The sequence below is a fragment of the Dromiciops gliroides genome, chromosome 2 (assembly GCF_019393635.1).
Source record: "Dromiciops gliroides isolate mDroGli1 chromosome 2, mDroGli1.pri, whole genome shotgun sequence".
Lineage (NCBI taxonomy): Eukaryota > Metazoa > Chordata > Mammalia > Microbiotheria > Microbiotheriidae > Dromiciops > Dromiciops gliroides.
The window spans coordinates 657458244-657484165 of record NC_057862.1 but is presented as its reverse complement, the minus strand read 5'-3'; the positions used below and the strand labels follow the sequence as shown (position 1 = coordinate 657484165).

The window sequence follows — 25922 nt, the reverse complement described above, 5'->3', positions numbered from 1 at the left end:
CACGTTTCTGAAGAAAATGCCCTCTAAGCCTTAAAGTACAATATAAATATGAGCTGTTAAAATAAATATAAGGGGCAGCTAGGTGGCACAGTGGATAAAGCACCAGCCCTGGATTCAGGAGGACCTGAGTTCAAATCTGGCCCCAGACACTTAACACTTACTAGCTGTGTGACCCTGGGCAAATAACTTAACCCTCATTGCCCCGCAAAAAAATAAAATAAACATAGATATATTCAAGGACAAGACTGTGTTGTGTTAGTTTATCCTTAGAGACAGAATATATCAGCTTGGAAACTGTATCAGTCCGGTCTGAAAATGCCATTTCGTAGCTTGCTACAGGCTGTAGCCAGATTAGACTGGCACACACAGGGTGACAATCAAGGCCCACGTGCCAGTTGATAGAGACAAAGGGGTCTGTCCTAAGGGTGGATGAAGCTGAGGTCAGAGGCCAGGGCATGGGCAAGGTTTAGAGGCTAAGTAAGTGAGGCAGATACAAACTAGGTAAGAATAAATTCCAAGCATATGGGTCAGAATTTTAAAAATCAAATTGGGGAAAAGGAAGTGATAAGGAAATTTTGGGAGAGTGAGAACAGTATCCAGTGATCCAGAAAAAGCAGGCAAGTCCATGTGTGTGACCACTGGAGCCTCACTCTTCTGTGGTTTCCAGAGCACTGTGTGGGGGTAAGGAGATATTTTACATCTGTGAAGTCGAACTCAATCTTCTTGTTCATTCTGTTGACCCCCTCTTCAACTCCTCCCTGCCCCAGGAATTGGCACCATTCAGATCAGCCATCACAAAAATGATTTAAAGCATGTTCTGTGTGTTTTGTTTTTCTAGGGTATCAATGCAAATGCCAAAGCAGATGTCAGGTCAGAAGTAGGACTGGAAAGGAAGGTGTCAATGAGAGACCAACAACCCTTTGATGACAGAAAGGAAGAGAGAAGGAAAAGAAGCAGGCAACAACTGGGGGAAGTTCCCTTGCAGCCCCTGTCAGAACGAATAGAAAGTGAGAGGGATTTATTGAGGGATAGTGAGAAACAGCTGGCTCAGAAGTTCAAAACCTATGAGATGAACCTGAAAGAAATCCAGCAAATCTTGATGTACTGGGATCGGAAACAGGGCATCTGGGTACCTCACACAGGCACTGAAGATACCCCACATGAGCCAGAAGACCAAAGGCAGGCCCCTTCTGGGCGGAAGGGCCGAAAGGATCGTGAAAGGGAGCGGTTAGAGAGGCTGGAGAAGGAACGGGCAGAGAAGGAGCGCCTGGAGAAAGAAAAGGCTGAAAAGGAGCGTCTGGAGAAGCTCAAGGCAATGGAAGACAAGAGTGATGGAGGGGAGGGAGAGGAAGAAGACCATGAAGGGAAAAAGGATTCCGGTGTGCCGATCTTGGACTTCCAGCCCACTGTCTCAGAGGAGTTTAACTGGAAGCAAATCCTAGAGACAGAGAAGTTGCCAAGGATAGAACAGGTAAAAATATATCTTATGACCCAAATGCACAAAAAAAAAAAAAAATAGGGAGACATTTCACTGTGGCAGGCATCATCAAAAAATGGCCAACTGGTCTACCAAATCCAGATATAGGCTTCAAGCCACAGCTGTCCCACAACAGTCTTTCTCCAGAACATTCTCTATTTTATCTCTACCTAGAAATCCATTTGTTCCCTTAAACCTTCAGTAATGATCATGATCATTTTCTTTTTGGTGTAAACCCAGCTGGCCCAAGGACCATCACTAATCAAAATAATGATTTACAGGAAGCCAAGTTTGGGTAGACTCTGAAGAACCATTGAATTTAGGGCAAGTACATGTTGTTCAAGCCTAGCCTTGCAGCTAAAGTAGCATCAGTCTGGGTGATGTGATTTGAGATGCAGCAAAAAGATCCCTTTCACTAGCGTACCACACTGTCAGAAATTCCACCACTAGATGTAAACTTATGTGTGTATATATATATATATATATATGTGTGTGTGTGTGTGTGTGTGTGTGTGTGCTATATAAATGTCTGTTGTTATTCTTTTAGGTTAACAGACATTATTGTGCCTCCAGAATTCCTTCATTAAAATGTAGATTCTTCTTTCGTTCCCCTCTTCCAAGTCAGCAAGTAGTGTGATACAGGCTATACATGTACAATCATATGAAACCTTTCCATATTGGTCATCTTGTAAAAGAAAACACAGACCACACACACACACACACACACACACACGCACGCATGCATACATGCACATGCATACACACACAAAAAAATAAAGTGAAAAATCATATGCTTTGATCTGCAGTCGAACTCCATCAGTTCTTTCTCATCAAGTGGATAACAATCTCCATAAGTCCTTCTTGGATCATTGTATTGCTGAGAATAGCTAAGTCAATCCTAGCTGATCATTGCAAAATGTTGCTGTCTGTGTACAATATTCTTGTTCTGCTTACTTTGCTTTGCATCAATTTGTATAAGTCTTCCCAGATTTTTCTGAAAGCATCCTGCTCACCATTTTTATAGCATAATAGTATTCCATCATAATCACATACCACAACTTGTTCAGTCATTTCCTAGTTGATCGGTATCCCCTCAATTTCTAATCCTTTGCCACCACAAAAAGAGCTGCTATAAATGATTTTTGTACAAATAGGTCCTTTCTACTTTTGTTTTTCCCCTCTTTGGGATACAGTAGTATTGTTGGGTAGGGACAGGTAGGTGGTGCAGTGGATAGAGCACTCACTCTGGAGTCAAGAGAACTTGGGTTCAAATGTCACCTCAGATACTTAGTAGCTGTGTGACCCTGGGCAAGTCACTTAACCCCAATTGCCTTAAACATCCGGAGCCAGTTGTACTGATATATATGGACTGAGATGGCTCTGAAGGAGAGAGTGAGGTTAGTGACTTTGCGCAGCCTTCCCTCACTTAAATCCAACTCACTGCAAGTCATGACATCACCCCAACGTCATGGTCCTCCTCAAAAATAAAGGACAAACAACAACAACAATTTCTGGGTCAAAGGGTATCCACAGATGTATACTATAGCCTTTTGAACATAGTTCCAAAATATTCTCCAGAATGGTTAGATCAGTTCATAATTCCACCAAAAAAGTGTTAGTTTCCCAATTTTCCCACTTCCCCTCCAACACTTATATTTTCCTTTTCTGTTATCTTAGTCAATCTGATGATAGGTGTGAGGTGATACCTTGGAATTGTTTTAATTTGCACTTCTCTAATTAGTGATTTAGAGCATTTTTTCATATGGCTTATAGATAGCATTCATTTCTTCATCTGAAAACTGCCTGTTCATATCCTTAGATCATTTATCAACCAGGGAATAACTTGTAGTCTTATAAATTTGGCTTAGTTCTCTTTCTCTTTTTTTTTAATCTGAGATAAAAGATATCAGAGATGCTGTAAAAAAAAGCAAATTCCCTTATGCCTAAAGGGCTAGAAAGCTGTGCATACCCTTTGACCCAGCAATACCACTTTTGGGTCTTTTCCCCAAAGAGATCATAAAAAAGGGGAAAGGACCCACTTGTACAAAAATATTTATGGCAGTTCTGTTTGTGGTGCCAAGGAATTGGAAATTGAGGGGCTGCCCATCAGTTGGGGAATGGCTGAACAAGTTATGGTATATGGATGTAATGGAATTCTATTGTGCTGTAAGAAATGATGAGCAGGTAGAGTTCAGAGAAACCTGGAAGGACTTGCATGAACTGGTGATGAGTGAGATGAGCAGAACCAGGAGAACATTGTACACAGTATCATCAACATTATATGTTGATCAACTTTGATAGATTAGATTCTTCTCACCAACACAACAGTACAAGAAAGTTCCAAAAGACTTATGGAAAAGGCTCTCCAAATCCAGGAGAAAAAAAAAGAACTGTGGAATATGGATACAGATTGAACCATACTATTTCTTTTGTTTTGGGTGCTGTTATTTTTCTTTTTTGAGGTTTTCCCTTTTTGCTCTGATTCTTCTCTTTTAACATGACTAATGCATAAATATGTTTAATGTTATTATACATATATAACCTATATCAGATTACTTGCTGTCTTGGGGAGCAGGGAGGGAGGGAGAAAAATTTGAAACTAGAAATCTTATAAAAACAAATGTTGAAAACTATCTCTACATGTAAATGGAAAATAATAAAATACTTTTAAAACTTAAATTTTTTTAAAAGTGCTAAAAAAAAAAAGCAAATTCCCATTATTTTCACTTTTTAAAAGTTGAGTTTCTTGCCTAAAACTGATGTGCTTTTTCATTCCTATTTTCCTGCTTTGCTAGGGGAGAGGGACTGGACTTTTGATTTTATCAGTATAGGGAATTCCCAGGTGAGGACACTCCCCTTAGTTACCAGTGCAGGACAGTCCTTTCTCTACAACTCAGAAAGATGCAATCTACACTAAGAAGTTAAGTGACTTGCCCAGGGTCACATAGCTAATAAATGTCAGAGGTGAGACCCAAACCTGGGTCTTGGCTTCAAAGCCAAGAAGATATGAATTACACAATGCTATTACCTCTTTGACTTGTTACTAATTCCCCTTTGCTTCCTCTCATTTCAATTTTCTACCACTTTTAGAATAAGAAAAAGGTTCTTGAAATCTGTTTCATAGTTTTTGAATGAAAGAAAAAGTCTTAAGGCCTACCCAGTGCTATCTTCTCCACAACTTTATTCTGTTCACCCGGCCAAGATGATTTCTCCATCCTCTGACCTCTCTGAGTCTGTTTGTTTGTGTCTCTCTTAATGTCTTATTTTCCTGCATACCATAATAAGCTCCTTAAGAAAAGGATTAAGTTTTATTCACCTTATCTCCCTCAGCAGGATGTCTTACACATAGTAGGGTCTTAATAAGGTTGAATGAATGAATGAATGAATGAATGAAAAAAGTCATTCCTTTAGAACAACAACAACAAAAACCATTTTTGATGGTAAAAAAAGAAGCCCATCATGGGAATACTCTTTCTGTCTATAATAACTCTTACTACAACCTTCGACCGAAACAAATTCATTCCCGCCTCTTGCCTGCTAACAAGGGAAGCACAGAGAAAAGCCCCCCGTGGTACAGAGGACAAACAAACTGAGTCTCAACGCAAAGGTTTTTCTTTTAGATGCTGGACGTCTTGGATGTCGGAGCAGTCGAGCTCCCGATTCCCCCTCCTGCTTTGTTCTCAATGATCCCATTCCCAGCGAAAAGGGTGCCCATGGTCATGACAGAAATTCTCAAACACTTCACTTTTGTCGTCCCTCCAAGTGAGGACACCGGATCAGAGGAGAAAAAAGAAACAGAAAGTGAGCCTGACATTTCTACCAGTACCCCGACCACGAAGGTAAAAGGTGGGATGTTTTCCTTCCTCTTACACTTCAAATCGATCATGGCGTAGTAGAGCTGTAGGTAGGAGATGTTGGGCTTGGGGCAAGCAGTGCACCTTCCATGGAGGAGGGGAGGAGGGGATGCCCGATGCTGCTGGATGGAGGGAGGGGGATGGGCAAAAAGACCAGGGAGCATCATGTAATACCACCAGTGGGGAGGTCCCTGCCCCAGGGAGCTGAGTGCTGACTTCAGCTGTTTCTACGCCGCTTAAAGACTGCAGATGTGTCAGCATACTCTAATTTCAGTCTTCCTAAGCAAAGCTCCATCCACCCAGCTCTGGTTAGTGCTCTGGTGATCTCTCCTTGGCCACATCCCGTGAATACAATTCTTCACCTCTGACCCTGCCACCACCCTGGTCCAAGCCTCATCACCTCACACCTGGACTATTGCAATAGCCTGCTGGGGGGCGGGGGGGGGGACTTGGGGGTCCTGCCTGGGAGGGTCTGCTTCCCCACTCCATTCTGTCCTCCATTCAGGCACCAAGTGATTCTCCTAAATCACAGGGCCCCCCTCCCCATTCAGTAAACTTCAGTGTCTCCCTATCACCTCCAGGATCAAATATAAAGTCCTTTGGCACTCAGAGCCCTTCTCACACACACACACACACACACACACACACACGCACGCACACACATGCACGCACACATGCACACACGCACACACACTCACACACATGCATATGGCCCTTTCCAATCTTCTTCTACCTAACCTATAGCCTTTGATCCAGTGACACTGCCCTCCTTCCTTGAACAAACCGTCCCATTTCTCAATGCTGGCATTTTCTCTGTCTGGGGAGAATGTTCTCCTCCACCTCTGCTCCAACTGCTGACCTCCTTGGCATCCTTTCAGTCTCAGTTTAAACCCTGTCTTCTACAGGAAGCCTTTTCCAACCCCTCTAAATTCTAGCGTCTTCTCTCAATTAATTACTTCCCCTATATCCAGTTTATAGCTTGTTGGTACATACTTGCTTATAGATTGTGAACTCCTTGAGGGCAGAAACTGCCTTTTACCTCTTAGCACAGTACCTCTAACACATCATTGATGCTTAATAAGTGTTTGTTGACTAACTGACTTGACTGAGAAGAATACATTTGACAGAAACTATTTTAGCTGGAATCCTTCTGCTTTAATAACTCAGGGCTTTGCCACTTTAAGGATGTAGCGAAGCCTAGGCACAAAGATAGACTTTCATGCTATTCCTGGACCCCTTCTCTTAACAATAACTGTCATCAACCTTCTTAGAGTAATCCTGTGTTGTTGGGAAGGCAGATTTTATTATCTCCATTTCACAGAGAAGGAAAGAGATTGTGAGAGGTTACTTGCCTGCAGTCACCCAGATTAAAAAGGATGGGAGGGGGCAGCTAGGTGGCAAAGTGGATAATGTACCAGCCTTGGATTCAGGAGGACCTGAGTTCAAACCCAGCCTCAGACACTTACTAGCTGAGTGACCCTGGGCAAGTCACTTAACCCCCATTGCTCTGGAAAAAAAAAAAAAGGATGAGAGGTAGGATTTGGACGCAAGTCTTCCCAGCGGCAGGCCCAGCACACTGTTCCCTTTGATGCACCACCTCTCCATGCTCTGACCCTCTCTGAGCTCCAGCTGGCATTGGTCCTTCCCCATTAGCTCTAGACTCTCTGACATGTATCACGACTACCACTCCGCAGAAAGGATACCAAGTGAACCTGAAGACCAAGGACACTCAAGGTGTTCCCAAGGTCCCAATGGCGGAACCATTAGAGGGCCTTAACTGAGCTCCACTCGGCTGGGTGGATCTAGTTAGTACACAGCGTTGGGCACTTATTTCAACGGCTCTTGTCTTTTGCCTTTTTGTCTTTGTTTTGTTTCAAATCGCCGCCGTTCTTCCCTTTGAGACACAAGAAGATCAGGTCACACCAAGTAAAGGCCGCAGACTGAAAGACAAAGCAGAGAATCTCCGGGACTCGATGAAGGAAAAGCGCGCGCGTATAGCACTCCTCAAGAAACTCCCTCAGGTGCTGCCCGTGGCCTCCATCGCCCCCTTGACAGGCTTGGACCAGAACAACTTCACGTCCCAGCAGACGCAGGATAAAATCATGAGGTGGGCCACCGGAGCGGTGAACAATTGCACTACCCCTGCTCATTGTGTGGCAGCGCAGCTGGGCAAGGGTGCCCACTCAGAGGGACCAGAGGGCCAGGGCTGATTCTAACGTGGACTGTGGGGAGGGGAGGGGAGGACCAAGCCCCTTCCATCCTTGTCCCAGGATTCCAAAGATCACTTAGCTCAAGTTAACAAACACAGGCTGAGTCCTTATCATTTGTGAGGCTCAGAGAGGTCCAAAGATATTAATAATCACAAGGATGTTATAGTTCTTTAAGGTTGGAAAAGCACCTGGAAAATATCATCTCCTTTGACTGTCACAACCCCAGGAGGTGGGTGCTATTATTATCCCCATTTCACAGACAAGGAAACTGAAGCAAACGGGTTAACTGACTCGCCTAGGGTCATATAGTTAGGAACTGTCTGAGGTGGGAAATGAACTCAAGTCTTCCCGACTCCAGGTCCAGCACTCTGTCCACTGTACCACCTAGCCACCAACTTAGCACCTCAGTAACTTTGAGCAACTCAATCTCTTTGAGTTTCAGTTTCCTTCTCTGGAAAATGGGAATAATCATGCTTATAATCCTTACAGGATTGTTAGGAGAAAAGCACTTTTTGAACTAGAAAGCGATTTATAAATGTCAGCTGTTATGAGTGTTATTCTTTGACACAGACAACTCCGCTGTCGTCCAAACTGACCTTCTCACCCCACGCCAGATTCCACAGTTTCTTCCGGTAGTCTCAGAGAGTTGGCCTATAAAATATCTTTGGGCATTTCCAGGTTGAATAACTTCCGCTGGATCGTCCCAGCCCAAGGAGAGGTGACGCTCCGAGTACACTTCTCCTCCAACGAGATTGGCAACTTTGACCAGACTTTCAACTTTGAGGTCCTTGGAACGCGCCGTCAATATCAGCTCTACTGCCGCGGGATTTGCACATACCCTTCCATCTGCCGGGACGTCAGGTCAGGGAGAGATCTGGGGCAGATGATGACCCTGAGCGCCGATTCCCCGCCCCTTCTCCGCTGCCTTTCCTTTGCATGGAGCAGAGGCCGTGGCCTGGATAGATCATTCTGGCTTAGGGGATGACCGAGGGAGGCATATTCCCAATTGGTGGCCAAGGAACAAGGTTGGAGGGAAGGAGACAACATGGGGGTTCTCAAGCCTTTGGTTTTTAGAATGTGGATGGCCATCAGCAAAACCCACAGGTCTTGGAAGCTGGGCCTTCATCTCTTTATGCTAGCAGGTGTCCCAAAGAGGGCACTTTTCCAGAGATGAACGTTCAAGGGTAAACAGATAATTGACCTAGTTACTACTTGGCAATAAATAATAAAACTGCAATAGAGTGTTCAGTGAGGTCATCAAAGAAACCATCAATGAATTGAGACAAGCCTCTTTTCTTAGCAAGAAGAGATTTGGACACAAAAATAAAGTGGAGGCCTTGCTCCAAGAGCCACATGGAAAAGATGTATTGGTCTCATGGTTCTCACTTAGGCAACCTTCCCTGAGCTAGCACGGTGTTGTGGAAAACCACAGGACACGGGAATCAGGATACTTGAATTCTAGTCCTGTCTTTTCCACTAAGGAAGGGAAGAGTATGTATGAAGTGCCTACTATGTGCCAGACACTGTGCTAAGTGCTTTACGACTCTTTTTTCCTTTGATCCTAACAACATCCCTAGGAGAAAGGTACTATTATGACCCCCCCCCCCCTCCTTTTTATAATGGAGAAAACCACGGCAGACAGAGGTTAAGTGACTTGTCCAAGGTGACCTAGCTAGTAAGAGTCTGAGGTCAGATTTGATCTCAGGTCTTCCTGACTCCAGGCCCAGAGCTCTAGCCACCTATCTATGGGACCTTAGACAAGTCATTTAATTTCTCCTATGCCTTATTTTCCTCCTCCATAAGATGAATCTCTAGGTTTTGCTCAAGGTCTAAGATTCCCTGATTCTACTTTACTATTAGGGTGGTGTTCCCTCATCGGAAAAAGGAGTCGAAACCTGAAGAGATTGTTTTTAAGAGATATATAATGAATCAGGATATGTTTCACTTTGGGCCATTGCTCTGTGGAAAATCAAGAGATAAGTAAGTGTCCCACTCACCAAGACCACAGGTATTTTAAAGGATTGTCTCCTTAACAACAGAGAATTGTTTTATTTCCCATTCATGGTTTTTGGCTTTTCCTTACACACACACTCTTGCACATTCACGCTCACACACATACATATCACATACTCACTCACACACACACACACACACACACACATTCCCCTTTTGGCTGATGTGTGTGGAGCTGATTTGCCCCAGGGACAGTCACTATGTGTGGTTTTCTCTTTACCTCACATTCATTTTCTTCCAGCATTTCTGATAGCTGGATGCTAGGCACTCACGGGGCCAATAGGCTGATGCATCCTAGCTGCAAAGCCAGCTTTCTGCTGGTGTGTCTCTATTAGCAATCCTGTCGCCCCTGCTTCAAATAATCACAAGACATCCAAGGAACCACAGTGTAACTAATGCCTGCAAATTTCCCATAACCAACCCCCCCCCTTCTCTCTCTCTCTCTCTCTCTCTCTCTCTCTCTCTCTCTCTCTCTGTCTGTCTCTCTCTCTCTCTCTCTCTCTCTCTCTCTATATATATATATATATATATATATATATGTGTGTGTGTGTGTGTGTGTGTGTGTGTGTATGTGTGTATATATACATACATGCATGCATACACACACACACACATATATATGTATATAAAACAAAAATATTAGGATGTAAATGGGATTTGTCTCACAGTCCAGTAGCAAGGAAAAATCCACAACATCAATGGGGAAATACCCATGATAAGAGTGGAATTGAGGGCAGCTAGGTGGTGCAGTGGATAAAGCACCAGCCCTGGATTCAGGAGGACCTGAGTTCAAATCCAGCCTCAGACACTTGATACTTATTAGCTGTGTGACCCTGGGCAAGTCACTTGACCCTCATTACCCCACAAAAAAAAAAAATGAGTGGAATTAGGGCTTCCTTGGTGAAGGTTACACATCCTTCGACACTTGTCCATGTTGTTTTCCCATCGCTCAGTAGGACTGAGAAGCCAAATGACCAGCATGTATTTGTTAGACATCCATTTCAGTTGGTCCAGCAGATGCTAAGCACCAGCTGTTTGCAAAGAGCTGTGCTGGACATGGGGTTGATGAGTTGCTGTGAGGAGAACATGTCTCTTTTTCTTTCTTTTTTTTAAAGTGAGGCAATTGGGGTTAAGTGACTTGCCCAGGGTCATACAGCTAGTATACATACAGGCCGGATTTGAACTCAGGTCCTCCTGAATCCAGGGCCAGTGCTCTATCCATTGCGCCACCTAGCTGCCCCGAGGAGAACATAGAACATGTCTCTTGCGGACTAATCTGAGGCAAAACAATCCCAGAAGGGCCCTTCCCTCTCCTTTTCTTGCTTTCCAGGTACAAGGCCATCCAGTTCCCAGATAACATGGAGAAACTGACCATTCTAAACAACTCCCCGCTGAACGCAGAGGTGACCTTCTTTTTCCAGCATGATGTCAAAGCCAACACCTACATCCTGGATCCGCCCACTATGACCCTGAAACCCAACGAAAAGCAGGTGGGAAAGCCTCGGGGGCAGTGCCCCCCTCGGGAGTGCCTAGCATCCAGCCTGGTTTGTGAAGGGGGAGGCCCGGCTTTCCCCTGGTGACTCCTCCCCTCACCCCTGGGTCTGCCTCTCTCCTCAGGTGCTGTCTGTGTGGGCCTACCCAACTGCCGTGGGTGTCTTTGATGACAGCATTGTCTGCTGCATCAAGGAGAACCCAGAGCCCGCTGTCTTCAGAATCACTTGCCAGGGAATCCGGCCTGAGCTGGAACTGGACCACAAGCAGCTGCACTTTGAGAAGCTGCTGCTCCACAGGTCAGCTATCAAATAAACCAGCCTCATTTATCTGGAATTCCCCAGACTACGGGGTCAAAGGCTCAGGGGTCCTAGATTCACTCCTTGCTTCACTCCCTCATGTCTGAGAGATTTCTGGCTCACTTTGGGAGCTCCATGAGAGACTATGAAGTCTCACGGGAAGAGCACGGAGCTGCTGGCCGGGTCAGATGCTCACCAGACAGGTGACCTCTACTAGGTTGTTGAATCTCTCCATACCTTACTTCCTTCATCTGTCAAATGGGAATAACAGCAAACGGCTTTAAGTTTGACAAAGCCCTGTGAGCCAGGAATGGAAAGTGTCCATATTCCTATTCTAGGGAGGAAGAACTCGGTGAAGGCAAAAGAGTACGAGTGTCAGAGCCAGGATCTGAGTGGGGGCCTTGGGAGACTTCCCCATCCCACACTGCCCCGTATCACAGGCGAGATCACATGTGAGGAAGGCACCAGTATCACATGTTGCCTTGGTCTCCCCATCTGTAAAGGGGAATTAGCTGGCCCAGGACACTCAGAAACTAAAAGGCAACTTTGACAACACAATTACTGAGGCAATGAATATGATTGGAGGATCTTAGGTTTAGAATGGGAAGGGCTATCTAGTCCACCAGGCTCTGAGAGGTTAAGTGACTTCTCTAAGGAAATGGCAGAAGCAGGATTTGAACCCCGGTCCTCTGACTCCAAAGCCAGTGCTCTTAACACTTTACCACACTGCCTCCATTTCAGTCAAGAAATATTTATTAAGCACCTACCAAGGGAGAGGGAGGGTGGCTAGGTGGCACCATAGTGCATAGCGTGCCTGCCCTGGAGTCAGGAAGACTCATCTTTCTGAGTTCAAATCCAGCCTCAGACACTTACTAGCTGTGTGACCCTGAGCAAGTCACTTAACCCCGTTTGCCTCAGTTTCCTCATCTCTAGAATGAGCTGGAGAAAAAAATGGCAAACCCCTCCAGGATCTTTGCCAAGAAAACCCCAAATGGGGTCACAGAGATTTGGACATGGCTGAAATGACTGAACAACAGCAATGTGAGAGGTAGTGAGGATGCAAAGAAAGGCAAAAACCAGTCCTAGCTCTTAAGTCTCATGTGCCACAGTCTGATGGGAGAAACAACATGCAAACATCTAGGAACAAGGTATTTCCACAGAGGGAAAGCAGGAGAATTAAGAGAGATGGAAGGCTTCCTGGAGAAGCTCATTTGCTCTTTTTTTTTCCTTTTTTTTCCTTTTTTCTTTTTTTGGGGGGGACAGGGCAATGAGTGTTAAGTGACTTTCCCAGAGTCACACAGCTAGTAAGTGTCAAGTGTTTGAGGCCAGATTTGAACTCAGGTTAACCTGAATCCAAGGCCAGTGCTTTATCCACTATACCACCTAGCTGCCCCCAATTGTTTTCTTTCTTGATCCCTAATTGAGCTGGTAACTGCAGGGCTATGTGGAATGACTTGATGGGCACTGGGTAGACTCCCATATCTCCTACCATCTATCACACTGCCTGAATGTCCACCATTACTGTTTGGACTATGAAAAGGTTGGACTTGAAAGCTCTTTCCTCAGAGTATCCTGCTTGTTGTTCAGTAGTTCAACTCTTTGTAAGCCCATTTGGGGTTTTCTTTGCAAAGATACTTGGGTGGCTTGCCATTTCCTTCTCTAGCTCATTTTACAGATGAGGAAATAGAAGCTAAGTGACTTGCCCGGGGTCACACAGCTAGTAAGGGTCTGAGGCCAGATTTGAACTCAGGGAGTCGAGTCTTCTTGACTCCAGGCATGGTGCTCTTTGCACTATGGCACCACCTAGCTGCCCATCAGCAATTAACTGCAACAATTTCCTCTCTCAACCTGAAACTGAGAACAAGACTTGTAGGAAAGAGATGCAGAACAGATGCTGGTCTGAGAGTGGGAGATGAGGGGAGAGAAGGTAGATCAGGCTTCCCTTGCTCCACCTTCTCACACAGGGAATGCATTCCCAGAGACATCTCAAACTCAAGGCACACAAAATAGAACTCATTATCTTTCCCATCTCCCCATTAGCATTGGAGGGTCCCACCCCCTCCCAGTTACTTGGGCTCTCAACCTCTGCTAGATATCCTGAGCTCCTCACTCACATTCACCCTGCATGATCAGTCTCCACCTTTCATGGATGACCCCTTCTCTGCTCCTCATACGGTCCAGTGACACTGGTGCAGGCTTTCATCGCCATCTCCACTGGACAGGGGTAGCCCAGTCCTCCAGCCTCAAGTCTCTCCCCAATCCACCCTAGCCCCTCCTCAGCTGGCAAAGTGACCTTCCCAAAGCAAATCCACGACCTGTACGTGATCGACCTTGTGATCCCCTTACTCAGCAAACCCAGGTGGCTCCCTCTGTGACCTTTGAGATCAAATACCAGGGGCAGCTAGGTGGTACAGGGGATGAAGCACCGGCCCTGAATTCAGGAGGATCTGAGTTCAAATGCAGCCTCAGACACTTGACACTTACTAGCTGTGTGACCTTGGGTAAGTCACTTAACCCTCTTTGCCCCACCAAAAACAAAGAAGAAAAAAAGACAGATCAAATACCAAGTCCCCCCATTTAGCATTTAGGGCCTTCTACACGTGGGCTCCTTCCTCTGTCCCCCTGCCATCTTCTTACTCCCCTCTCCCCTCTCCAGCCACTCTGAGCCCATTCCGTTCCTTCCCACAGGCCACCCCTGTGCCTGGAGGGCTCTGGCTCTGCCTTCTCAAGGGTGTCTTTCCTGGTCCCCCTTTTCTCGCTCCTCGGTGAATTCTCTCTGAGATGACCTCCCCTGCATACTGCGTGCAGCCTGTTGGTTACGTGCTCATTAGACTAAGAGCTGCTTCAGCACACTTAGCACACATGGGCTGACCGAGTTCAGCCTCGCTAAAAGTCCACCAGAAATAAGACCGAGAAGCCGGTGCCCTCAAAATAAGCATCATGTGACTGTGACAAGCTCTTTTCTGGTCTCCGCAGGAAAGAATCCAAGGTTATTTTCTTACGGAATGTCACCCCACTGCCCGTGGCCTGGAGGATCGGCAGCCTGGAGCACCTCGGGGATGATTTCACCCTCTCCAAGGTGCAGGGGCTCATCCAGCCTGGGGGCGAGTACTGCCTGCAGGTCCACTTCCAGCCTACCAAGGCGGTCAACATCAAGAAGGCCATTCGCTTAGAGGTGAGGCCCGGCACCTTCTGTCGGCGAGCCCGGAGCAATGAAGCAACGCCGGCCCAATAGGCTCTCAACTCAGTAGTCGGTTAAAGGGTGCACTTGGGTGTTTGAAATTAATTTATTCACCTCTCAATATTTTAAAAATTTTGCTTTGAAATGGTAACAGGTGGTTCCCCCCATGCTCTCCTCAACTCCGTGTTATGTGAAGGGTCGCTTCTCCAAGAGCAAAGGCTAACCGGTTGTGGGATGTTAATAAATAAATGAATAATAGTGACAACCATGGATGGGTGTCCCAAACCCTGGCCCTAAACAGTAGCTGAAAATGGCCCTAGGACTTTGGAGATGCACTGATATTTGCAAGATGCTTTGCCTCATGTCCTTTGAGCTTCATCCCAGTCCATTAGGTAGATATAACAGGTATTATTTTTATTTCCATTTTACACCTATCTGACAGAAGTCACTTGATTTGCCCAGGGTCACATAGCTAGTACATTTCTTTTTCTTTCTTTCTTTTTTTGTGGGGCAATGAGGGTTAAGTGACTTGCCCAGGGTCACACAGACTAGTACATTTCAAAGGCAGTATTTGAACCCAGGATTTCTAACTCTCAAATCCAGAACTCCAGACATGCTTTTCATGTGGTGAGCCATGTATGCCCAAAAGAACAGAGTCAATGACTCTTCCTGATGCAGACACTACAGGCAGTGCTGAATGCTGCAGATGCAGTGGTTAGTGTCTCTGGGAGGACAAAGGAGGCTCATCTGTCCTTTTCCTTCCTGTGACAATTCCAAGATATAGATAAGCACTGAACAGTCAGCTATAGCATAGAAATAAGTAAAAGTTAGCCATGATTTAGTTCCTATGGGAAGAGGAAAGAGAAAGGAAGGGGGGATAGAGAGAAAGGTAGAAATAGAGGGAGAGGGAAAGAGACACAGGGAGAGAGAGGGGGGAAAGAGGAGAGGGGGAGAGGAGAGAGAAAGAGAGAGAGACAGAGAGAGACAGAGACAGAGAATGAGAATATTTATAGACTTGCTTGGAAATGGGGCAGTAACCTAGTTCTCTGAAGGACAGTAACAGTCTCAGGGGCAACCTGAAAACAGGGGGTTTCCTTTTGGGGGAGTTAACCTTGTCACCAAGTAGAGGGTCTCTGCTCTTCTCTGGAGAGAAAGTAAAATACATACAAACCAGTTCACAGTAAGCTCTGGTGCTGAGCCAAAGGCCTCTTCCAGCTCTCAATCCCATGGCGTATGACTCTACCCAATTTTGAGGCAGTGGGATAGTGTCAAGGAGGCCTGACCTGGAGTGAGGGGACACCTGGGTTTGCATGCTCTCTCTGACACTTAGGGCTTGTATCTATCACCTTGGGCTAGACACTTTAATCCTGCTAAGCCTCAGTTTCCCCATTTATAAAATAAAGCTAATCAGATGTGTATTATCTACCACATGGGGTATTTGTAAAGAATGTGTTTGAGGGGTATATAAATGTAGTGCCCTCTCTGGGGCCACTCCTCCCACCAGCCTCTCTCACTCACAGTTTGGGTCCCCAAGATATGGCTGCTTACTTCCCCTATGAGGGTTCATGGGGTAAGCCTAGTTAGAAGCCCCAGGTTCAAACCCCCACCGGTGTGCTTCTCATTTATATCACACTCTTTTAGAAAAGGGAATTTACTAAGAAGGTGTGTTAAGTACAGTTGGCACAAAACCTTCCTCAGAATGCTGGGAGACAGCCTCCCACAAATGCACACAGAGGCCAGGGAGGAAAGAGGGCTTAAATTGAGAGTGCAGTGGAGGCAACTAGGTGGTGCAGTGGATAAAGCACTGGCCCTGGATTCAGGAGGACCTGAGTTCAAATCCGGCCTCAGACACTTGACACTAGCTGTGTGACCCTGGACAAGTCACTTATCCCTCATTGCCCTGAAAAAAAAAATTGAGAGTGCAGTGAGTGATATGGAGACACACACATAGAAAAAGCATGTGGTCAAAGGGCAAACTCAGAAATCAGCCCTTTCTTGAGTCCATAGTTGGTATTCCCCTCTGGGACCAGGGATCACACTCATTCAAGCTGCTTCCTCCCTTGGGTGATGATCCTTCCTTGTCCATATTTATCCTCTCCCTATCTCTCTCTGCTCCCAGGTATAGCCAGAGTGCTTTTCCTTAAGCGAGCATCCATTTGCCTTCCCCATGTCTCTCCGTTCTCATCTGGACGATTTGTCAGGGATGTCATAAAGCCATGGGAGTAGAATTAAATGATCTCTGATTTCCTGATCTCTGACTACTCAATGATGCTATTATTCTAAAAATACGAAACACCCAGTTTTTCTATACTTTGTAGCTTTACTTAGGATTTTATCAATGGAAATATTTAAATGATTAGCTTCGATATGGCCTTATCTCTCTGTGAATTTTTTTTTATCCTTGTTATTTCTCTTCACTTGAGGAGCTGAAAAGTGACACTTTTCCTTTTCTGCCAGCCTTAGGCAGGAAGTCCCCAGGTAGAATGGCTTTAGGGGAATGAAGATATCCATCACCCAAGAGCCCCTGGGCTCTGATTTCCCTTTGCTAAGAAGAGGTCCTAATGGGGATTAGATTTAGTTTAATAATCGCTGCCCTATTAGAAAGCAGGAGATGGGAAGTCAATGATGGTAATATCAGGGAAGCCATGGTGGTTAGCTGTGAATTAGCATCATGCTGGTCCTCAGCAAGGGAATTTTTTCTTTCTGTGTCAGATTCTAGACGCAGACTATCTCATTGGAGTTGTTCAGATTGAAAACATCCAGATCTTTGCAGAATCGTATGACATTGCGCTGGACATCACTTTCCCCAAAGGTCTGTTTTCTCCTTCAAGTCGAGGAGATTGTGTAATAAATGCAGGATTTGTGTTTTGATTTTTCGTGTAGCTCAGTAGCATCGTCTTTGTGGGGAGTCTATCAGACGGGGATCAGTCCTCAGAGCAGAAGCCAGGGGCTCTGCCTGCTGTCTGACTAGGTGGGGACCAATCAAGGCTTGGAGTTTTAAACAGGGCAGAAATCACAACCCTGAACTCAAGGAAAACTATGAAAGGAGACAGACACAATGCAGATTCAGAAAAGAACTAGGGAAAGATCGAGGTATGGTCCCCAAAGCATCTTCTAGACATATTCAGGCACCTCAGACAGTAAACCTTGGACTCTGAATTTGTTTTATAGTCACCATTTGTCAACTCAGTACTTTAAGTGGAGTATTTAAGCTGACTCTCCTCCTTCTCTCCCTCTTTCCCTCTTCCTTCCCTCCCCCTCCTTCTCTCTCTCTCTCTCTCTCTCTCTCTCTCTCTCTCTCTCTCTCTCTCTCTCTCTCTCTCTCTCCCTCCCTCCCTCCCTCCCTCCCTCCCTTCCTCCTTTCCTCCCTTGGTCTCTCTCTTTCCTTTTTTTTCCCTCCATCTTACTTCCTCCCTCTCCATCTCTCTTCTTTCCTCCCTCCCTCCCTCTTCCCCCCTCTCTTTCTCTCTCTCTGTCTCCATCTCTTGGTCTCTCTTCCTTCTTCCCTCCTTTTCTTCTTTCTCTATTTCTCTTCTTCCCTCTCCATTCCTCTTCTTCCCTCCTTCTCTCTCCCTCCCTTCCTCTTTCTCTTTCTCCCTCTCTCCCCCTCCATCTCTCTATTTCTCCCTCCCTCTTCCTCCCTCTCTCCCTCTCCACCCCCTCTCCTTCTCTTGGTCTCCTCTGTGTGTCTCCCTCTCTTGGCCTCTCTCCCTCCCTCCTTACCACCCTTTCCCTTGATCCCCTTGGCCCTCTGCAGGGAATGAAGGAGCCTTAGATTTTGGTGTTGTTCGAGTGATGGAAGAAGCTAAACAGTTTCTGGCACTGAAAAACAAAGGAAAATATGAAATTACATTCAGGTAATGTTTGAGTGCTTGAGCTGGAGGTTTGGGTGTATTTGGTTGTTTCTGATGTGCTGCCTCTGTTGGAGCCCACGCTACAAGTATAGCATTACAGGTACAGGGCTACAGGCCTGAGAATACTAAAATAATAGGGGACAGTTAGGTGACACAGTGGATAAAGCACTGGCCTTGGATTCAGGAGGACCTGAGTTCAAATCCAGCCTCAGGCACTTGACACTTACTAGCTGTGTGACCCTGGGCAAGTCACTTAACCCTCATTGCCCCCCCAAAAAAATACTAAAATAATACAGAAAATACAAGAATGATGCCTGGTGGCTTTCTCTGTAACCTCAAACTCCTTTCTAGGTAGGTCCCCATTAATGCAAATAATGAATCTCCTTAATGTAGTGGAATCATTTGAATTTGCTCAGCCTACTGCCACTGGGCTGGTACCCACAGCACAGATTTGATGACACGCAACTGCGTCAGGGGAATTTTCACTATTTAAACAAATCAGGAGCCTGCTATAGCTCTGGTTGTTCTACTGTAGTGAAAGAGATGACAAAAAGGTTTAAACAGAAACTGATCTTCAACCACCAAAATTTAAATGTGGAAAACTCAACAAAGCGTTGATGACTTAGAAACTGATGATCATCACAGCAGAATTAATGGCAGGACCGAATCTCGAATGAGATCATGGATCTTGTAATAATACCCAACACTTAGAGCTTTAAGGTTTACAAAAGCACCTCACAAATAACTCATTTGTTCTTCACAACAACCCTGGGAGGAAGGTGCCGTGATCACCCCCATTTTAGAGATGAGGAAACTGAGACAGACAGAGGTGAAGTGATTTGCCCACTGATGCCTTTCCCTATTTCGGGTCCAATACTCCATTTACTTCACTGTACAGCTACCTCAGGGGTCTAGATCTGAAAACAGTGTTACAGCCTGCTTAATCCAATTCCCATATTAACTTATGAGGAAACTTTTCCAGGGGACCTTGTGACCTGCTCACACAAGGCAGTAACCTCAGAAAACAGGATTTGAACATGGGTCTTCTGTCTTATCTCATCATATCATACTACCCCCCCCCCAATTTGCTCATTCCTGGATGTTATTTTTCTTTATTATTGGGTACCTTAGTAATGAATTATACAGTTGAACAGATCAACTGCAAGGGGGTTTCCTCTGTTTTTAAAGGGTTTTTTTATACCACAATCATCTCCTGATAAACTTATCCATTCCTCCCAATAGAGAAAAACCATTACATAAAACCAACCAACACAGCGATTGTGTTTGTCAGATTATGTAGTACATCTGTACTCCTCCCCTGGCCCCTGACCTCTTTGCCAAGAAGAAGAATGTTTTCATCATCAGCTATTTCCTGGCAGTTCTTGTAATTAATTTTTTGAGGCAATTGGGGTTGAGTGGCTTGCCCAGGGTCACACAGGTGGTAAGTGAGGTCGGATTTGAACTCAGGTCCTCCTGACTCCAGGACTAGTGCTCTATCCACTGCAGTGCCACCTAGCTGCCCAGCCCTTGTAATTATTAATAAAAATACAGCTGTCTTTGAACATCTAGCTGATTTCTGCCTCTGTCCTTCAGCTTTTCCCTGGAGCCCCTGTCACCTAACCAACCCAACGTGAACTCCATCCTCTCCACCCAGCCCAAGAAAGGGTCACTGACCACAACTGATCGGCCCACCAACATCCAAGTGATCTTCCGTTCAAAGAGAGAAGTGAAGATTGAGAGCAAGCCCATCATACGCTGTCAGGTGAGACAGCTGGGAACTTGTCCTGCTCTTTGATCTGGTGTTTAGAGGTCTTCCTGAAGGAAGATCCCGCCAGAGAGTCTGAGCTTACATAAAGTGAATGTTGGCAGCTGGTGAAACCAAGTGTTTAGTGGTGACTTACAAATTCACCTCCATAACCTAGAATCACTGATTTATTTTTAGAGTTAAAAGGAGCCTCTGGAGCCATCTAGGTACATAGTTATGGAACTGGGGAGCTGGCAAGAACCAGTGTTATCTTTTCATGGAATCTCAGAGTCAGAAGGACTTAGGTGTGGAAAATTCCCTCTAAAATGTACCTTGTAAATTATTATCCAGGTGTGGCCCAACCCCTCTCGTGGCATAGAGATCCATCACCAAGAATTGGTTAAGCACTTATAATATGGCAAGCATTGTGCTGGAAATTGGAGTCAGAGACAAAAATTGAACAGTCCCTTCCTTCAAACTGGGGAAGACAGGGATATTTGTAAGATAGACAAAGGTCGAAAGGTACATTTTCTGGGGAAGCATTATCAGCTGGGATTAGGATTGTAACAGGGAGCATCTGAACTGGACTTTGAAGGAAACTGGGGACTGTGGGACATGAAGGTGAGAAGGAGTGCTTTGTGGGCTTGGGTGACAGTCAGTGAAAAAGCCCAGCCTGAGAGAGAAGGCCATGGGAGAGGCACAGCAGTTTAGAGGGACCAAAGAACCTGCAGAGATAGCTTAGAGGCAAGAGAGAGCAGTCCCACAGGTAGCAGGGAAGCCCTGGACGCTATGGAAGGGAATGGCATGGACAGAGCCATTCCTTAGCAATATTGATTTGGCAGCAACGTGGAGGAGGGAGGGGTTGGAGTGGTGAGAGACCAAACAGAAGCCACTGCAGTGTTGGCCCAGAGAATGGGGTCAAGGAGCTAGATGTGAGAGATGTTATGAAAGGAGAGACAATAAGACTCAGCAATCAATTAGCTATAGGGTGGGGTGTAGGGAGGACAGGGGAGTGAGGAATAGAGCGTGACTCCAAGGTTGTAAACTTAGGTCACTGGAAGAATGGTGGTACCCTCCATAATAATAGAAAATCTTGGGAGAAGGGGGAGTTTGGGGGAAAAAATAGTGGATTCTGTTTTAGAATTGTTGAGTTTGAGATGCCTATATGAAACTTAATTCAAAATGTCCAAAAACCAGTTGGTGATGGAAGACAGGAGCTCAGGAGAGAGGTTTGGGGTGAATATCTAATCCACATGTGGAGATGTGATCATTAAATGAAAGGTAGTTGATGAGATCACCAAGAGAGTTTAGAGCTAGAACAGAAGAGAACCCAGACAAGCCTTAGGATAGGGATGATGGGGAAGAAAAGGAAGTAAGAAGGAGTGGTCAGAGAAGTAGGAGAAAAACCAAGAGAGAGAACAGGGTCATGAAAATCCAGAAGCCAGAGTAGCCAAGGAGAGAGGGTTATTGACACTATCAGATGTTTCAGAGCAAGAAGGATGAATATTGAGAAAAAGGCCACCAGATTTGGCCATTCAGAGGTCACGGCTGACTTTGGAAGGAGCAGTTTTGAGTTAAATATAGAGATCAGAAGTCAGATGGCCAAGGGTTGAGAAATGAGTGAGACCATTAATGCACCACTGGTGGAGCTGGAAACTGGTCCCACCATTCTGGAAAGAATCTCAGGGCTATACCCCCAAAACTATAAAACTGTATATACCCTTTGACCCGGCAATACTACCACTAGGCCTAGGTCCCAAAGAAAGAGGAAAAGAACACGTGTACAAAAAGATTTATAGCAGCTCTTGTTGTAGTCACAGAGACAGAAATTAAGGAGGTGCTCGCCTATTGATGAGTGGTCAAACCAATCAAGGTGTAGGACTGTGATGGGATATTATTGTAACTTAAGAAAAAACTAAATCGACAACTTCGGAGGAAACTGGAAAGATTTCAGTGAACTGGTACAGAGTGAAGCAAACAGAACCCGGAGAACACTATTTCTAATCATCACCACCACCATCACCATCATTTTTACAGTATTTTAAGGTTTACTTCGCAAATATTAACTCATCCTCACTTTTGTGATAAGTAGGTACTTTTATAATGGCTACTTTACAGATGAGGAAACTGAGGCACACAGGGATTAATTGACCTGCCCAGGGTCACTCATCTAGAAAGAGTCTGAGGCTGGATGACCACTGAGGTCTTCCCGACTTCAGGCCCAGCACTCTGTGCACCATGGCTGCCCTGATCACATTGTAAAGAAAAATAATTTTGAAAAACTTTAGAATTCTGATCGGTTCAATGACATCCAAGGGTTCAGAGAAGTAAAGATGAAACATGCCGCCCACCTCCTGCCAGAAAAGCGTTGGGCTTACAGTGCAAAGTGGGACATACATGACCCTCACCTGGGACATGGAAAATGGGAATTTGTTTTATTCAACTACACGCATTTTTTTATTTATTTGAGGAAGGGAAATGGAAGGGAGAGATAATATAGGCTTATAAAAGTAAACCTTTTAAAGAGACAATTGAGTGAGAGGAGAGGAAGTGGGGACAAGGAGTATTAACAACTTTTTCTAGAAGTTGGGACCTTTGTTTTTGGTGTGTTGTGTCTGACTCTCCGTGTCAGACCCCACTTGAGGTTTTCTCGGCAGAGATACTGGAGTGGTCTTCCATTCCCTTCTCCAGCTCATTGTGTATTTGGGGACACTGAGGCAAAGAGGGTTAAGTGACTTGCCCAGGGTAACACAGCCTGTAAGTGTCTGAGGCCAGATTTGAACTCATGAAGACGTCCGTGCACTTTGGAGCCACCTCGCTGCCCAGTTGACTTCTAGAATTGTTTAAAAACCAAGGCCCAAAGAGGTTAATAAATTTGCCTAGAGCCAGTAAGAGGCAGAAATAGGATTTGAAGTGAACCTAGGTTTCTTGAATCTGATAAGTCTGTTGCTTTTTCCACTAGACCCTCTTGCCTCTCAAGGGATTATCTAGATTCAGGCATGGGCTAACATCTTCCTCATCGTGGCTAACACTCCTTCTCCTTCTAGATTATTGAACCCAACAACACGGAAGGAGGGGAGATCATTGCTAGCATTCCCATTAAATTCTCAGTGAATGCAGTATTCTCCAAATACGTCATCAGCCCTGCTGCCGTCATCAACTTTGGAGCCATGGTTTGTGGGAGCCGTAAAACTTCCACCTTCACCATTGAAAACCAAGGGGTCCTGGACTTCAGATTCAACATCAGCAGGATGAACCGGGATGCTCCTCTGATTCATACCCGGAAGATGTAAGAAAGAAACATTGGCTTGTTACCTTCACTTCCCCCAAAACTTGACTCCTCCCTTTGCACCATCAGACTAGCACGTCAAAAAATTCAAGGTTAGACAATGCATATGGTTCCAGGCTGTTTTAGGGTTATTCATCCTAGTCTGTTTCTTTGATTATTCTTAAGCGATGGAAGATATATTAGTAACCAGGTAAGTCCCTAGATCTGTAGGAGCTGCTAGGGCAGTACCAAGCTAGGTACCAAGAAATCACCCCAGTTGCTTCTTTTTGTTTTGTTTTGTTTTGTTTTTTGCGGGGCAATGAGGGTTAAGTGAGTTGCCCAGGGTCACACAGCTAGTAAATCTCAAGTGTCTGAGGCTGGATTCGAACTAAGGTCTTTCTGAATTCAGGTTCTGTGCTCTATCCACTGCGCCACCTAGCTGCACCCCCCCCAGTTGCTTCTTAAAGAAAAAGAAGCTAAGAAATGCAGCATTGAGAAGGCAATAATATGGTCATCCATTCAGGTCTTCCATGGGCTAGTACACTCTCCCCCCAAAAGCTAGGTCAGTAGAGCAGCTAATTTAGTCCCTTGTACCAAAAGCAAGACTTCATTTCCATTGAAACAATAATTCTAACAGATTACTATTGCTTAGTTGTTTCAGTCATGTCCAACTCTCCATGACCCCTTTTCTGGGCAGGGGGAGGGGGGTTCTTCTTGGCAAAGATACTGCAATGGTTTCCCATTTCCTTCTCCAGTTCATTTTACAGATGAAGGAACTGAGGCAGACAGGGTTAAGTGACTTGCCCAGGGTCACATAACTAGGAAGTGTCTGAGGCTACATTTGAACTCAAATCTTCCTGACTCCAGATCCAGTGGTCTCTCCACTGTGCCACCTAGATGACCCTGTCCTGCTTTAGCCTGTACCTTGTGCATTAACCAAAGGCTTTATAGCTGAAAGGAGTCTTTGAAATCATCTGCTTCAACCTCCTATTTCTTTTAGTGAGTTAACTGAGGCCAAAGAGGGAAAGAGATTTGTCCAAGGTGATATAGGAAGAAGCAGAGGCAGGATTCGTACCCGTGTCCTCTAACTCCTAAAGTTTTTTTTCTACTCTACCAATTCTGCCCTTTTTCATCAAAATCACATTTAAATATGGCAGTAATTACAGTGGAGATCTCCAGTGTCTAGTCAAAACCAAACAATTAAATGTATTAGCCTTTTTTGTTCCTATTTGGAGGGAGCAAACAGTACCCACTCCTCGTGGGATATTCACTGTGAGCTAGGAGACGGCCCCAGAGTCAGTGCAGTCCAATAATACGCCCTTAGCACAACGCCCGGCACATGTGGTGGGTGCTCAGCTCTTGCTTGTCGAGTGATGGATAAAGACACACACCCTTCTCTCCTCAGAGGAACATTCCATAATGCCAAGCACGCACGATCCAAGGAAAACATCAGTTTCTACAGGTTCTCAGCCACCAGAACGCTCAAAGGCACTGATTCCACACAGAAAGAGACAAGCACAATTAACCAGGTGAGTAAGTCATTCGTTGCCCTTTTGCACGATCCCTGGACTCCTAAAGTCCTTCCAAACAGCTCTCCTGATGAGCTCCCACCTTCCCTAGTACAGCATCCCAGCCAGCCAGATTGGCATATGAATGGACCAGAATAGTGGCACCTCTTACATTGCCACTACTGGAATTCTTTATGGGGTAAACACTTCCCTGTTGCTGGAAGCATTTCTCTCCCCTCTTCCATGAATGCTGGCCATTTTGTTCACAGCCCTTTCTTTCCCCCAGCTCTTACTGCTTCTGCAGTTTTTCCTTTTCTGTGTACTGGCTCCCCTCAGGTCAGGGTAAAGTAGGGCAAATCCAAGGTAAGGAACACACATGTCCAGGCTTCAGGACCTCGCCCTGTCTGTGGGACTCCGGCTCTGCCACTAGGAATGACTGGCAATTAATTAGGTTAGCTTGTGCCTCGGAGATTTACGTTTGGTGCAGATATTCCCTCCACTGATGCAGCTCCTAATCCCTGATCTCTCAGGGGGCAACTTTTAGAATTAATTACCTCATTTGCCTAATTAGATAATTTCCAATTACCTAATTAGAATTCATTAGCCCGCTCTCTGGTCATAGGGCTCCCTGGTGGTCCGTGGACAACCTCCCATCCCAAGGCCTGTGCTTATAGCTTGGTGGCTGCTGTCTCTCCCATAAGACCGTGAGCCCCTTTGAGGGCAGGAGCTGTCTTTTGCCTTTTTGTATCCCCACCGCAAGTGCTTCATAAATAGCCATTGATCGACACCTACCAGGGTTTTTGTGTGGCCCTGGCACAAGCCTTCTAAGGCCCAGGTTCACCCCCTTCCCAGTGTGACACTGGAGGAGAATGCTCTTAGAGGACCACAGAGACTCCTCCCAAATGTGGGATCACCAGTGAAGGAAAGGGAGGGACGGAAAGCCGTGAGCTTTTATAAAGTGCCTACTGCGTGCCAGACTTATGTGGTAAGGTCTTCTGACCTTCACAAAAACCCTGCTTGAGA

At 45.5% G+C, this 25922-nt stretch overlaps 1 protein-coding gene across 1 annotated transcript in view; it reads left to right on the top strand.

The window, feature by feature from the left end:
* Positions 1-25922, top strand: part of HYDIN (HYDIN axonemal central pair apparatus protein) — a 589624-nt gene that overhangs the window by 478617 nt on the left and 85085 nt on the right. The window contains 13 exon segments of the mRNA XM_043981230.1: positions 839-1471; positions 5098-5316; positions 7233-7438; positions 8220-8402; positions 9402-9521; positions 10885-11044; positions 11172-11344; positions 14321-14519; positions 17238-17337; positions 18283-18382; positions 19973-20141; positions 23171-23412; positions 24797-24920. Coding sequence (XP_043837165.1) covers positions 839-1471; positions 5098-5316; positions 7233-7438; positions 8220-8402; positions 9402-9521; positions 10885-11044; positions 11172-11344; positions 14321-14519; positions 17238-17337; positions 18283-18382; positions 19973-20141; positions 23171-23412; positions 24797-24920 — 2628 coding nt within the window.